The sequence below is a fragment of the Pezoporus flaviventris genome, unplaced genomic scaffold (genome assembly GCF_033815535.1).
Source record: "Pezoporus flaviventris isolate CSIRO_AGI_PZ_B2104156 unplaced genomic scaffold, CSIRO_AGI_Pfla_v1 ptg000006l, whole genome shotgun sequence".
Taxonomy (NCBI): Eukaryota; Metazoa; Chordata; class Aves; order Psittaciformes; family Psittacidae; genus Pezoporus; species Pezoporus flaviventris.
The window spans coordinates 20416227-20430085 of NW_026892554.1; the positions used below are offsets into that span (position 1 = coordinate 20416227).

The window sequence follows — 13859 nt, forward strand, 5'->3', positions numbered from 1 at the left end:
AACAAAAGGATATTTAGATCAATAGCTCAATCACTTCTGCAGCTCAGGGCTGATACTGTCAGGCACTGCTTTCTGTATGTTCTTAGGCTGGTAGCAGCCTAGCATATTGGTGTTACAATAGCTGTTGATCTCTCTGTCAAGATCCAAATTTGTGTGCTCATCCTAGGAGGTGAGGAAGTTGGGGAAGCCTTTTGGTCATTGCATGACTGGTTTTAAGCTATTCAAGGGGGCTCCAGCTAAAGTAGGACTCAAGCTGCTCTACAGGCTTCTGGAGTTTGTTGAGATTACAGTTAGATGTTTCCACATGCTTGTAATGTGCATAAATTTAATCCTCCAGTTCCATCATCACGTCAACAAGAGGATAAGTCTTGTTTCTTCTCCCACCTACACCTCTTCTAGAGGAACTCGGTTGCTGCCTCTTCTCTGGCTTGTGCCAGTGAGGGCAATAGGTGCAGTTGGAAGGGCATTGCTGGTATGTAAAGCTGAGAACGTAGCTTGGCTTGGCCTTGCCTGCGTTTGTCCAACAGGTAGCTCATAAGTACTGGCAGAAGAAAAGCGACTCTCTAAAAGGTGTCTTCCATTAGTAAAGCCTCCTCAGTGAAATCGAGTTGCTCAGGAGTGGTAAAGCTGTGCCTTTGTGCTCCTTTAAGCTGTCCATCTTCAGGCTCGCTGTCCGCTCTCCTCTTCTGACCTCAGCATTTGGCCAACATGGAGCTTTTCCAGCTTTCTGGCTCTCCGAGGCTGCTGTACATATTTCTCCTACTGCATATGGGATTTTTTGGCTGGCTCTGAGCTTCTCCCCCACTCCCAGTTCAGGTGCACCTGGCTTTCAGAATGCACTTTTTCTCCAATTAGATTTAGTGGTTCTTCACCAAAATACGCATTTTACTATGGGGGGATTGCGAATGTGAGGAGCCCTGCTGGGAACTGGATTTCATTAGCCTTTGGCAGAACTGTATGTGGAGGCTAACTTGTTTCTCTGCTGTTAGAGCATTAGTCAATTGCTTTCCTCGCCTTTATCCTCACAGTGATGGCTGAGATCAACTTCTGCAGTGATTTAATGCTGTTGCCACTTACTCTTTCTGTCCTGCATGCAAATAACCTTCAAGGAATAACGACAAAGTTATGATTAGTTGGAAAGATAATGGTGTACTTGAGTAGCTGCACCTTGGACCACAGTGTGTGATACTTCTTGCATTGTGGTATATCATGAAGACCTCTCAAGCCCCTGGGAGAGATGTTTAACAACAGGTTTTCCCTTGTTCTTTATGCGTGATAGCAACTGGCTTTAAAGGTATCCCAAACCTGAACAACCCTCCCCTTCAAACACCTTTGAATGAGAACTTGCTACATAACAGAATAACTCATTCACGACTATAATGCAGTAAATACAGCTGCTGATAGAATGAACAGTTACAACACAATTTTCTTGTAAGCCCTTGAAGGTGCTTATTCCTGTTGTATTTGACATTAAGGATTCACTGCAGATTTGGGCTATTCTGCTTCTTCCTTCTATATGATCTTAAGGTATGATCTGTGGATTATTGCCTCCTTCCTCCCCTTCCCAAGAGCCCTGACCTTTGTGAGCTTTCCAGTGTTGGCTGCAGTTTCGCTCTGCTCTTGTGTAAAGGGCTGACACTCATACACCGACAATGATTCTTCCTACACTTTACCCTTTGGGAATCAGGCAGCTGTAAATCACAAATCAGGGCAGGTTTTCAGTTTGAAATGGCTCCAGTATAATCACTTTAACAAAACCTTGACCTCTTGGCTTGATCTGTTTGTGTTTTGCTATGTATTTGTTCCCTTGGTGCTCCTGTCTCTAGACCAGAACACGATAATAATGAGGCAGCAGTACTGTGCTTGGAGAAGACCAAGTAAGGAAACTATTGGGCTCTGAAAGCCTCTTATGTAAGCAATGAAATCTGGAGAGTGTCATTTTCTGTCTGGTTTTGAGCAATAATGGAAATCACTGACAATTGCCAAAAAAGCAGGAGCGCTTTACTTCCCAGGCTCCTGTGGTGTTCCAGGGAGTATTCCCTGTAATACGTAGCCTTTTTTCCCTGTTATTCCTCCCTTCCTCAGAAACATGTCTGCTTGGAACTGGCAGGTTTCAGCTCTTTTAGCTCCTAGCTACAGATCTTACTGGGAAATGGCCCTCTGGCAGATGTACAGTAGCTGCAAGCATCGCCTCTGCTTACTGATGCTGTTTGATGTCTTGCCTTTGCTGTTCTGAATGACTGAAATGAAGAACATTAACCCCAGCCCTTTGTAATGCAAAGTGTTTATTAACTTGTATATGGAGGCTTTTCTACTGCCTTCATTCCCATCTGTCCATTCAGGATTTTACTGTAGCCTGGAATACCTTTTTTGAAGAGCACTTTTACCTCTTGCTGGGGTGGGGAATGCCACCAAGTGAGCACCATGGTCTAGTGTGAGGTGCCCTTGCCTTTGGCAGGGGGTTGGAACTGGATGAGCCTTAAGGTCCTTTCCAACCCAAATGACTCTGTGATTGTATGAAAACATATTTGTGTGTTTTCTTTGCCATCTTAATGTGTGCTGATAACAGGGTTGCTCAGATGAACATCAAGCGTTGCATTGAAATATATCATCATCTGAGATGTTGTTTTTCAAGAGGATTTGAAATGGATGGAAATGTAGGTTTAAAACTTCAACCTGGGGAATATTTTCTAAAGGGGCCTATTGCTGCAGTGGTCCAGTTTAATCTTTTTAGATTATTTTTAGGCTTTGTGCAGAAGTTACAGTACTTTTAACAGCTTAGTGAATACAGAACCAGATTCAACCCTGAAAGCTTTTGACAGCTTGTTTTAGTCAAATTACTGAGAATGCTTTTAATAAGAGGATTTACAGGACTTCCATCACTCTCTCATGCCACATATGTCTATTGTGTACCCCAGCAGGAGTGCAGCTCATATTATGTTAAAATATGCAGTTACAGCCTTTTATCCCCGCTACAAAGGCCAGGCAAGGAGGTGTTCTTGAGGAAGTGGTTGCTTAGTAGCCAGGACAGCTGGAGAAATAGGATTGAATTAGGATTTGGGATCACTTGGCCTTTGACTACAGGGATGCATTTCATGATGCATCTTTGTGACAATGAACCTGTAGAAGGTGGATCCCTTCTTGAGCATCTTCCCTGAAGTGCTGTCATCTCTTTGGCTCGTCTCGGTCTTATGGTGGAAGGTAGGAGAAAAACGCTTTGGTATAGGAGGGAAAAGCACTAAGATTTGGAAAGAAGATAGTCTGTGTCCTATGCCAGTGCTTCAGCCTGTTGTGTCTAGTAAACCATGTTGAGGTAGATGTCAGCCTCTCTGTTTGATTGGTGCCTCTGTGGGAATAGTTTTCCTATTTCAGCATCCATTGAAATGGGGACAGTCCAGCAGAGCAAGATCATAACCCAGGCTCCTGTGTTACCTCGAACAGCAGTGTGAAACCAGTGTGATCCTTGTTAACCTCAAGAAGCCACGACAGTGGTCTTGGAGCAGTTTACTACCACGAGCAATTAGAGGCACTTGTAGTGCAATAGCTTTTCGTCTTTCTCCCTGCAGCACTGGATTATTTGCTGTAATATTTGATCACAGAGCTCACCTCCTCTAGTGTTAGAGTGTGAGGCTGGAGCATCCCTGTCAAATGAGGTTGTAATTGAAACCATTTCTGAGGTTAATACTTGCTATTTTTTGAGTGTTCTTGTAGCCGTTCCTTGCAGCTACAGCACAGTTGCTCTTCAAACTGGACTGTGCTGGCAAGGAACAGGCTATGTGTGTACTCTAGGGACTCTTGGCCTTGTTTTCTTGCCCAGATTATTCTTTAGAGATCCATCTACGGTGCAGACTTCCCATGTAGTTGTCAATGTGCAAACATTTCATGAGCGTGGCCACGCAATGGGAAGGGGAATGCTATTTAATGAGTGCACATCAGAAATCTTACCAAGGCTTTAACCTTTCTGTGTTCTAATATCCATTGAACTGCCTTTCAGTCCTCTCCCTGAAAATAAGCCATGAATTTGAGGAGAGGGATGACACAATCTGAGGTTTATCAGCTGTGTGGCACTCTAACCCTGCTTGCTAAAGGGAGCACTGCAGTATATGACAGGTTTGGCGCATAATCTGTCTGGCCAGCTGTATTCTCATCCTGTAGTTTGAGGGGGGGGCTGCTGGGGGAAGAGTCTAGCTTTAAGGCAACACTGTTTTCAATGGATACCTTGGAAAATAGGATTAAAGGACAATTTAAGATGTCCGTGCTCTTAACACAGCTCTAAAGCTGGTAAGTATTGAAGGATTCCATGCCATAATAAAGATATTTTGGCCTGATCACGAATGTCAGCTCAGCATCTTGTTTCAGAAGGCAAAAATCATGTGCTCTGTCAAAATACCTTTGATGCTGTTGATTTCCCAGCTATCAGAAGGGTATTTTGGCCTGTGTGTGTATATAGCACTTTACCATAGCAGGTTGTGAGGCTTCTGGAGCTGTGGTGGTCCAGCTACTTCAGGAAGTAGGTCACTTGGATGTCGGGGAATTCCCTCCCTTGGAGGTCCAAAATAGATGGCAGGAAAGGTCAAAGCAGGGTTCAGAGTCATGAGCTGTGCAGGCCAGAAGGTGAAAGTTTTACCCTTTGTCCCCTGTGTAGATGGGTCATAGGAAGCCAGAAATCCCTGCAGAGAAAAGCCATCTGGCCATGAGCACTCAACGCTTGCCAGTTACAGAGTCCACACAACTGAAAGGGGCTTGAAAACCCATCAGTCTGCTCGGAGGTACCTCCGAGCTGGTGTGTGCTGCAAGCACAGCTGCCACGGATGGATCCCCCAGTGTGGCTGGAGAAGCACTTCATGCCATGAAGCCATGCTCCAAACGGGAGTGGGCTGTTCCAGACTACCTCCATCCACCAGTGCCCAGGGTTGCGCTTTTCCTATGCAAGTTGTGTTACTGTAGATGCTAATGTCTCCTCTAACTCTTTGTTTTCTGCACCCCATTGCTTTGTTCTTTATAAGCTCTTTTGTTTTCTGCCGCTCTGTCACTGCGTTTCTGCTGCCCCTCCCTCTAGCTGGGTTTGTCAAGTCGCCCATGTCAGAAACTAAACTCACGGGGGACGCCTTTGAACTGTACTGTGATGTGGTTGGGAACCCCACTCCAGAGATCCAATGGTGGTATGCTGAAGTCAACCGGGCTGAGTCTTTCAAACAGCTGTGGGATGGCGCTCGGAAGCGCCGTGTCACCATTAACACCGCCTACGGGGCGAATGGGGTGAGTGTGCTGAGGATAACCCGCCTTACCTTGGAAGACTCTGGGACTTACGAGTGCAGGGCCAGCAACGATCCCAGGAGGAATGACTTGAGGCAAAATCCCTCCATAACGTGGATTCGAGCCCAGGCTACTATAAGCGTCCTTCAGAGTGAGTCCGGCACCCTACAGTAGTGGCACTGTAGTATCTAGAGGCAGTCTAGTGACCCTCACCCTCCTGTCACCCCCCATCCAACCCTCTGCTCCCTTGTGCTCTTGTTCTGAACCCAAGACTGCTCCTTCACCCGTAGTGCTGCCGTTGTCTGCCCTCTGTGTCTCTTCTCCTTAGGATCAAAGGACTTGGGAAAAATCTGTGGATTAGTTTCAGAGCTTCTGTGTGAAAACAAGCCCAGTGTTGAATCTATGTTTATTCCCTCCCCCTTAGTGTTATAGTAGGTTTCTAGTCCCCCTAACACTGGCTTCTTCATGAGTGCCTTCATATTTGATTTGTGTTCTTCCCAGGTCTAGCCATTTCATTTTGATTCTGTTCTCTTGGAGTTCTCTCTGAATGCCTTCTCGCATGGTTTCGGTTGCATATATGCTGCTGTACAACTCCTTCCCTTTCAGTTACATGTGGCCTTTAATGGTGAGATTTTTCCATGAAGTCGTGGTGTTTTTTCTCCTTTCTGAATTGCAGCATGTTCCTGGTGGCTTCTCTGATGCAGCAGCACTGAACTGATGCAGCAGCACTGAACCTGATGCAGCTATTTTTAACCCAGCCTATGAAGGAAGGGGGGGGGGGGGGGGAATATCTTCCTCCCCAGTGTTGAACTAATAACATTTAGGTCATGATTTTCATCTGAGAAGGCAATTTTGGACAGCAGAAAAAGCTTTCAAAAGCAGAGAATATAGTTGACGCAGAATGGCTTTTTTTGTTCTTTATTGTTAGAAGACTCTCCTGCATTCAGCTCACTTTTAAAGCAGTCCCAGATGAGCTTGGACATTTATATTGCAGAGGTAGTAGGAAGAACCCCGTTTCATTTGGTGTAAGGTGTAAAACTCTTGCCTTCACTAACAAGAGGAAGCAAATGTCTAATGAGTTATAGGTAGAGTGAACTAAATGTGCAACATGAGCATGGGGTTACAGGAGAGCTTGCTTTCTCTGTGACGTCCTAACATGGCAAAGAGTGTAGGCTTTATCTTGTTCTTGCGCTCTGTGCCTAAATAAACCTCTTCTGTGAGTACCCCTTTGAGATTTGTCTGGGCACAAAGATGCCAAACTCTGTAATTATGTCTCAGGTTTTGGAACACCTTTAAATATCAACCCCAAACTCTTTCTAAGATGTGGTGCTGCAGTCAGTGCTTGCCTGGATCAGAGACCTTCCCTCTGGGAAATGGAAACAACATGGATGTATGTGGAAAAATTGAGAGGAAACCCAAACTGTGGACTGACGTGTGGATTTAAGTGGCACTGGGTCATTCAGCTCAAACCCACTCAGCTTTCAGTCCCACTGCTTGGTTCCTCCTTTGCCCTTTGAGGTCCCAAAGGATTGGATGTGTAGATTACTTGCATGACCTACAACAGCAAGAGCTATGTAATTGGAGGAAATGATACGACCTTAAGACAAAGCTGAAAGATTTGTCTTCTAGGAAGTATTGTCTCCTGGACATCCCCTCTGCCCCTGTAAGACCTTTAGCTCTTCTGGAGCGTGACAAGCCTGGTGTCCTGTGCTCCCCTCTTTGTGACCAGTCAGTGTCAGTAACCTACTGAGGGAAAAAATCCTTTTCATATGAAAAGCCACCATTTGGGATTGAATTACTGTGAAGATGTCTCCATATGGAAAGTGGGTTTTTCCTCTCTCAGGCCTTTGATACTAACCTGCTCCAGGGATTGGAGTTTAACCTTTCATTTACTCCCCAGTTGCTATCATCTTGTTGCACCTGATGTTAATTCTGAAGTGTGTGTTGTGACTTCATTGCCAAGTGCCTTATGCCCAGGGTAATTCTGCTGCTTTGTGGTTTACTCTTGTATTTGAACCAGTTACTTTAACGCTTTAACTCTGTAACGCTGTGTATGAGACCAGCTTCTGCTTGGGAAACAGACCACTTGGACATCAAACTCCTGCAACACCACGCTGGAAATGGTGATAATGGGAGGGAAAACAGGTTTCCGAGCTGTCCCTGGAAGGTGGAGACCATCTGAAGCTGCCTAAAATGTCTCAGCTGTGCTATTGTGTGTGTGTGACCACGATTTGTCATCAAAATGGGAATTTGTGATTAAACACATTGGAGTTTCCAGCTAACGATGGCCAATTTGCTGCTGACTTCACATGGCATCACTGAAACGGAACGTCAGATGTATCAAAAGAGCACTATCCTTTCAATCACAGCTTGTCTCAACTACCAGCATTTGAATGCAGAGAGGCCAAGTGCAATTTGATTTTGAAAATCAAGTTTTAGCCCCAGGAACAAGCATCTGGCTTCTGTCTCATTCCTCATTTAGGTGAAGAATTTCACTTACTGAGGGGTTTGGCTTGGGTTTTTTAACTTGAAAACCTGATCTCACATAAAATGGGCAGTTTGAGTGATCTGTGAAAGAGACTCTTCAGCATTTTGCTTTTTCAAGTGGATGTTCTTTGGGTGTTGCTGTCCCAGTAGTATTCCATTTGCAGTTTGTCCCCTAGAATTAAATGAGACTACAACAGCCTGATTGCTTGTTTATTGAGCTCGATCAGAATACCATAAATTCAGGTAAAAAGATGTAAAGGAGATTGCAGTTGCCTGTGTTTTCTTCACCTAAAAGTTAAAAAGCTGCAAGTCAGGCACAGAAAGCCGCAGCCAATTCCAGCACAGCAAGCTTGGGAGTGCTAAGTGTTGTCTGGACATTGCAGCTTAGCAGAGATGTAGGTAAGAGCTGCAGATCCAGGCAGGGGTTTTTTTTCTAATGTTCTTTGTTGTTTTGTATGGTTTTTGTAGTTTTTTTTGTATGTGCGTAAGGCCTGCAGGGACAGGCCAAGGGGAATGGCTTTAACCTGCCAGAGGGGAGACTGAGATGAGCTCTCAGGCAGAAGCTCTTCCCTGTGAGGGTGCTGAGGCGCTGGCACAGGGTGCCCAGAGAAGCTGTGGCTGCCCCATCCCTGGCAGTGCTCAAGGCCAGGTTGGACACAGGGGCTTGGAGCAAGCTGCTCTGGTGGAAGGTGTCCCTGCCCGTGGCAGGGGTTGGAACTGGATGAGCTTTAAGGTCCCTTCAGCCCAAACCACTCTGTGATTCTGCTTCACCAGTGTTGAGGCCAAGGAGTCCCCTGTCAATAGAACATGAAAGCAGATTCCCATTGTCAGCCCCCTTCTGGATTAAGTCTTTAACTTTCCAGTTTATGTAGGGACTAGGTCCAGGTTTTCTTAGTGCCTTTTTCCTGGTGCTGGCATTTGTGCAGCGCTCTCTGATGGCAGCATGTGTGCTTCCTGTTTCCAGGATCCCTACAGGCTGGTCGCTGCTTCAGGTTGTGTCTCAGCCCAGCACAGACAGCATCAGCATCTCTTCCAGCAGCACTTGCTGGATGTGGTGCTGTCCTGCCAGGGACCTCCTCCTAAAAGGAAACCACAGCACTTATTTTGCAGGCTACAGGCTTGGAGACCCTGCCTTGAGCATCCAAGGAAAAAAAACATTTATTTTCTACCCCATAGGACCCAAGTATGGGGAAAATGAAGCAGAAACTCAGTTGAAAGTACATGGTAATAGCAAAGTGTCAAACCCCCTCCGTTACTCCAGCACCGGACAGTTTTTCTGCACTGAAATGATAGTCCTAGTTTTAAATAGATGTGAAAAGAAGCTGTGTAGCTGAAGAAAGGGGGAATAGATGCACAGAACTGGAACGCCTTTGTCAGGTTATTAGTAGGTGAATGTTTTTATTCCCTGCCTCCCCGGGCAATAGTCTAGTACTGGACTATTGGCTAGATGAATGTTTTATGTTGAAAAATGCCATAGTGGTATTTTCCACTTCCCCTCATTCTGTTTCATAACTGGTGTTCCAAGCACTTTGCAGATGAATATCCAAAAGGCTGCATGGCTGTGACTAAATTTATATCCCAAATATGTTACCAGGAGGCATAACTAAATGTACAGCATTGAAAAGCCCTGTGCTGACTTGCAGAAGTGACAGAGGTTCATCCCTGCCCGACTTCCTCACCTGACCCAGCACCATGGGAGCGTGGTGGGTGAAATGAGCAGCAGGTAACAGCTACCTCTTTGGAATTCATTTCACCCTTGGAAGTCATGAGATGCATCAAAGGAGAGGACACACAGCAGCACTGCCATGGTAGACGCCGCTATAGCAGCGGCCTTTAGCTCAAGCTGAACTATAGCCACTACTAAATGTGGATGTGTTTGGAAGGCTGATAGCAATACTACATTTCCTTCGAGCTCTGTCATCCTGGGATAGGTTTCTGGGATTTACAGAAAACTTGACATGAGACCTTCAATAAAAAGGTCTTTTTTTTTCTCCAAGTTTGGGAAGAAACTTGACTATCCTAAACTCTCATCAACCTTGTTTGTTAGAGGGTAATAGCCATCTACACAATCTTAAGAGAATGTGGTTATCAAGTAAATGTAAGGGCAGTGCCCTCATGCCAATAGTATCACTTTTGAAAGGCTGTCCCCTAAAAAAGGTGAGTTTGTTCCCAGGTAAGGCTGTAATGTGCCACAGCCTGGCTTCAGTGCCTGTTGCAGCTGTCACCATGTATAATGCCTGTGGTCTGCTTGTGCAATGAGGCTTGCCTTTGCTTTATGCTCTTCATAAATGCTTAAGGTTACTTTAGACATGAAATGGTTCCAGACTCTGATTTTAACATGGTGCATATTCTTACTTCTTATTTTTAAGGGCTGCTTTCAGCCATTCTTCATCAGACTCGTGCCTTGTTCACACTCGGATTTCAGACATCAGCAGAGTTGGGCCATTTGAAATATCTTGTGTTCACAGGATGTTTTCCATACGTAGACATGAGCCTTTTTGCAGGAGGAAGTTCAGAAATATTATTCAGAGGACTCTTTAACTTCTCTATAGAAAATGGGTTTATTCCTAAACCTCAAAGTAGAGGAACCAACTTGCGGCCAGAAAGAAGTTTATGCCGAAGGCCTGGCTGGTCTCTTATGTGTGGTCACAGGACATGTATTTTTCCGTGTCACGGTCAGTAGTGTTGAAATAAGCCATTGGTTAATGGTGTTACACAGGAATCTGTAGTGATGTTGAATATTAAACAACCTCAATAATTCCCTCTTTCCCATCTAGGAGTGCTGATCCATAAGGTGTTGCCTTCACCAAGTTCTATTGTGACTTCCTTGCTGTCTCCCAAATTAGTGCACTTACGTTCCTTGTGTAGTCTTTTTTCCCTTCCCAATTCCCCCTTTTGGATTTTAGACTAGCGTGGCACAGTTGCCAGGGAGGATTTGTGGCTATTTAACATGTCCTTTGTTTCAGAGCCCAGGATCAATGCCAGCGAGGATGTAGTCATTCACCTGTACGGTCCGGCTGTCACATTGCAGTGTAACCTCACCACAAGTCCCAGCCCCCTTTCTGCCAGTTATTGGGTGAAGAATGGAGAAGAGATCCCTGGCACTAGAAAACCTTCAAACACTACAGAATACAAGTAAGTCCTTTCGGAATCATCTTCATGGGAGAATGATAAACCTGGTAGAGCTATGGCTTTGGAACACACCTTGGGATTCCAGGCTTCCTGGTTCAGCTTCACAGTGGTCAGATGAACGGAGCTGATCTGCACTAGAGGTTCCACAGAGTATGAATAGTGCTGAAAGAAAGATTCTGGGAAGTTTGTTGACTTCAGTATATGTCTAAAATGAAGATGGATCTGCAGCTGTGCATCTTCATCACAGAGGGAATCCCAGCACACAAATCACTGCTGAATTCAGCTGGCTTAGTCATTTTCTGGGCTTGGGAGATAAACTCTGTGTTCTGTGAGTTGTCAGGTCACTACTATGAAATGATATCGCATCTTGATTAAGCCATTGCAGCTGTATCGCTCATGCTTCTTATTTGTCAGTACTCCACGTTTTCAGCTTTAATCTGTTCCACATGCACATGTTCTGGCTTTGTCTCTACCTTCCATCTAAGGGTGTGAAGGAGAACAGAACATGTGCAGCCATCTCTTCTGTTCCACTGTAGAATCAAGTATCACAGGCTGGTTCGGGTTGGAAGGGACCTTAAAGCTCATCCAGTTCCAGCCCCTGCCACGGGCAGGGACACCTTCCACTAGAGCAGCTTGCTCCAAGCCCCTGTGCCCAACCTGGCCTTGAGCACTGCCAGGGATGGGGCAGAAATCCTTGGAGGGTTTCTGTATTCCTTCAGTGGGGCTATCTTGCCATGGAGTTGATGAGAGCATGTGAAGCTCGCTCTCATCTTGAAGTGGTGCCATCAGAGATCTGTTTTGTCTGTGCCATTTTCTTGCTTTCTTATTTTGTCCTTCCATTTCCTTCACTCCAGGCCAGCAGGGATAGCAAATCCAGCTTTGTGGTCAGTGTCAAGCAAAGATGAAGAGCACTTAAGGAATGTTTTAACCATTGGTGGTAACTCATTCTTTGGAGACATTAGACCCCTTCTGACCCTCCTACTCAGCTCTTAACACCAGGACGAGGTGCTTATGTCTGGTCAGGGCCCACTAAGTTACATATAGTGCTGCTTGTTTAACGTTCCTTGGCTGTACAGTGAAGCAAGGAAACATGCCTACACACTCAGTGGGCTTTTTTCCATCTCTAGCAGAGTACTGTGGGCTCTTTACCACGCTGGTGTTGCTTCTTGGTACAGGATGAAGAGATATTCCAGGTTTTCCTTGCCTTAGTAAAACATCCTTTCATCCACGGGATTATGGAAGTGAGGTTTGATTCTGATAAAGCTGTGTTCAACTTTTCACCTTTTGCTCCCACTTCAGCTCACCTTGCATTAGCTGTTCAGTTTTGCAGTTAAAAAAAGTCTCAATTCCATAATTCCATCTTGTTACTTCCTGCCTCCAGTGTTTAACACTGGGGCTGAGTTTTGAAGGCTCTGCTTTCTTATCTAGCAATTAACTTGATGAGTAGCTTTGTCCAAAAGCACCAGTTTGAGTGGTACAAGAGGCGTTTTGCATCACAGGCACTGAAAATTGCATGTTATTATTCAGGGAACTAAGGATCAGTCTGACTTCTTTGCAGGCTGTTCCAAGCCAGGGTGGACTTTCCCTTCCAAATTCCTTTGTAAAGGAAGGATTAGACTTATTTTCAGTTTTCACTTCCTGGAGAAGAAAGCAGTGAGATGGGCAAACCATAAAGTCCCTTTGCTCCTGGTGAGTGAAGTGGTTGCTGGACCACACTGCAGTCACGGAGACAGCTTGAGAAATGGGTAGATCTGCCCTTGCAGAGTAAAGCTTGAATTCCTGATCATTTTTGAGCTGCTTTGCTGCGTTTTGTGGGTTCAGGCTTTCTGTGGCATCTTGTTGCTGCAGATGATCACACAGTTTGATCTGTTTGTTAACTTCTAGTTTGAGTTAGTTACTCTTTAAATCTAGCAGTACCAAATCCTGCCTGCGAGGATCCATGCAGGCAATGGCAGCATAGATGTGGTTAAAAGAGGAGATTTAACACCAGCATTGGTTAATCTTTTGTATTCTCTTAATTTTCCTTTAAAAAGTTTCAGGTTCTTGGCTTTTCAGTCATTAACATGCATTGGCTGGCTGTAGAATGTTGTTAGTACTCGAAGGTCAGTGTTGTTTGCCATCCAGGAAGCTTCAGAATTTATAGGTGCAACTACTTTAAACCCCTTGCTTCAGACAGCATTAGAGATGGAATACAGTGTTCTTAATTCTTCATTCCACCTTGGTGGAGCTGTTCTTGCTGGAAAGCAGCTAAAATCAGGATGTTCAGAGTTAAATCTGGGGCTTTAGTTCAGCATTTTAATGACAAAGGGGCAAGAATTACTTGTAGTGTATTATTGTACAGGCAGAAGGTGCCTGGAAGTGGTTCTGGCCATCCTGTGCTTTCATTGCAGACTCTTGTCTGCACTCAGCGTTCGGAGGACAGAAGTAGTGAGTTCTTTGCAGACTTCTCAGCAGTTAATTCAGACTTCCTGAGCTAAACCAATCCAGCCCTTGGGGTTTATTTGTAGCTCTTGTTTCGCATCTGCTCAAAAGGCTTCGTCTGCAAAAAGCTGGGCTCCTCCTGAAGCCGCAGGCCTGAAGGAAGCTGGTGCTAAGGAGGCTTGTTTCAGGGGCTTGTCTGTCTTTAAAACTTGGCAACTGGATCAGTTTCCATTTGCTTTAATGATTCATGGTAATAATACTCGAGTACTGGCTCTTGTACTTTCACACTGTAAGAAAAGCAGTCTGTGTAGAACTGAAAGAATACAGCATCTTTCCCCCCAGCTTTTAAGTATTGACTATAATGGATAAGAAACAGCAGCCGTCAGAGTACCGTAACTTAATTGTTAAGGTCCTAAATGCGATTATAGAAAGCCAGGTGTTTTCTGCCTACCCACACTATTGCAGATCCTTAAAATAGATGAGCTGAAACATAACAGCAGCTTCCAGTATCTAAAGGGGGCTACAAGGGTGCTGGAGAGGGACTCTTCATCAGGGGCTGTAGC

General features: G+C 45.1%; 1 protein-coding gene across 3 annotated transcripts in view; it reads left to right on the top strand.

Annotated features, from left to right (window-relative positions):
• Positions 1-13859, top strand: part of NPTN (neuroplastin) — a 57876-nt gene that overhangs the window by 20434 nt on the left and 23583 nt on the right. For 2 of the 3 annotated variants that reach the window (XM_061447356.1, XM_061447357.1), the window contains exons 1-2: positions 4939-5407; positions 10710-10878. In XM_061447356.1, the coding sequence (XP_061303340.1) occupies positions 4948-5407; positions 10710-10878 (629 nt within the window). In that variant the 5' untranslated portion in view covers positions 4939-4947. Of the gene's footprint in view, positions 1-4938; positions 5408-10709; positions 10879-13859 lie in introns of those variants that run through there. The other variant, XM_061447358.1, reaches the window with a different exon arrangement.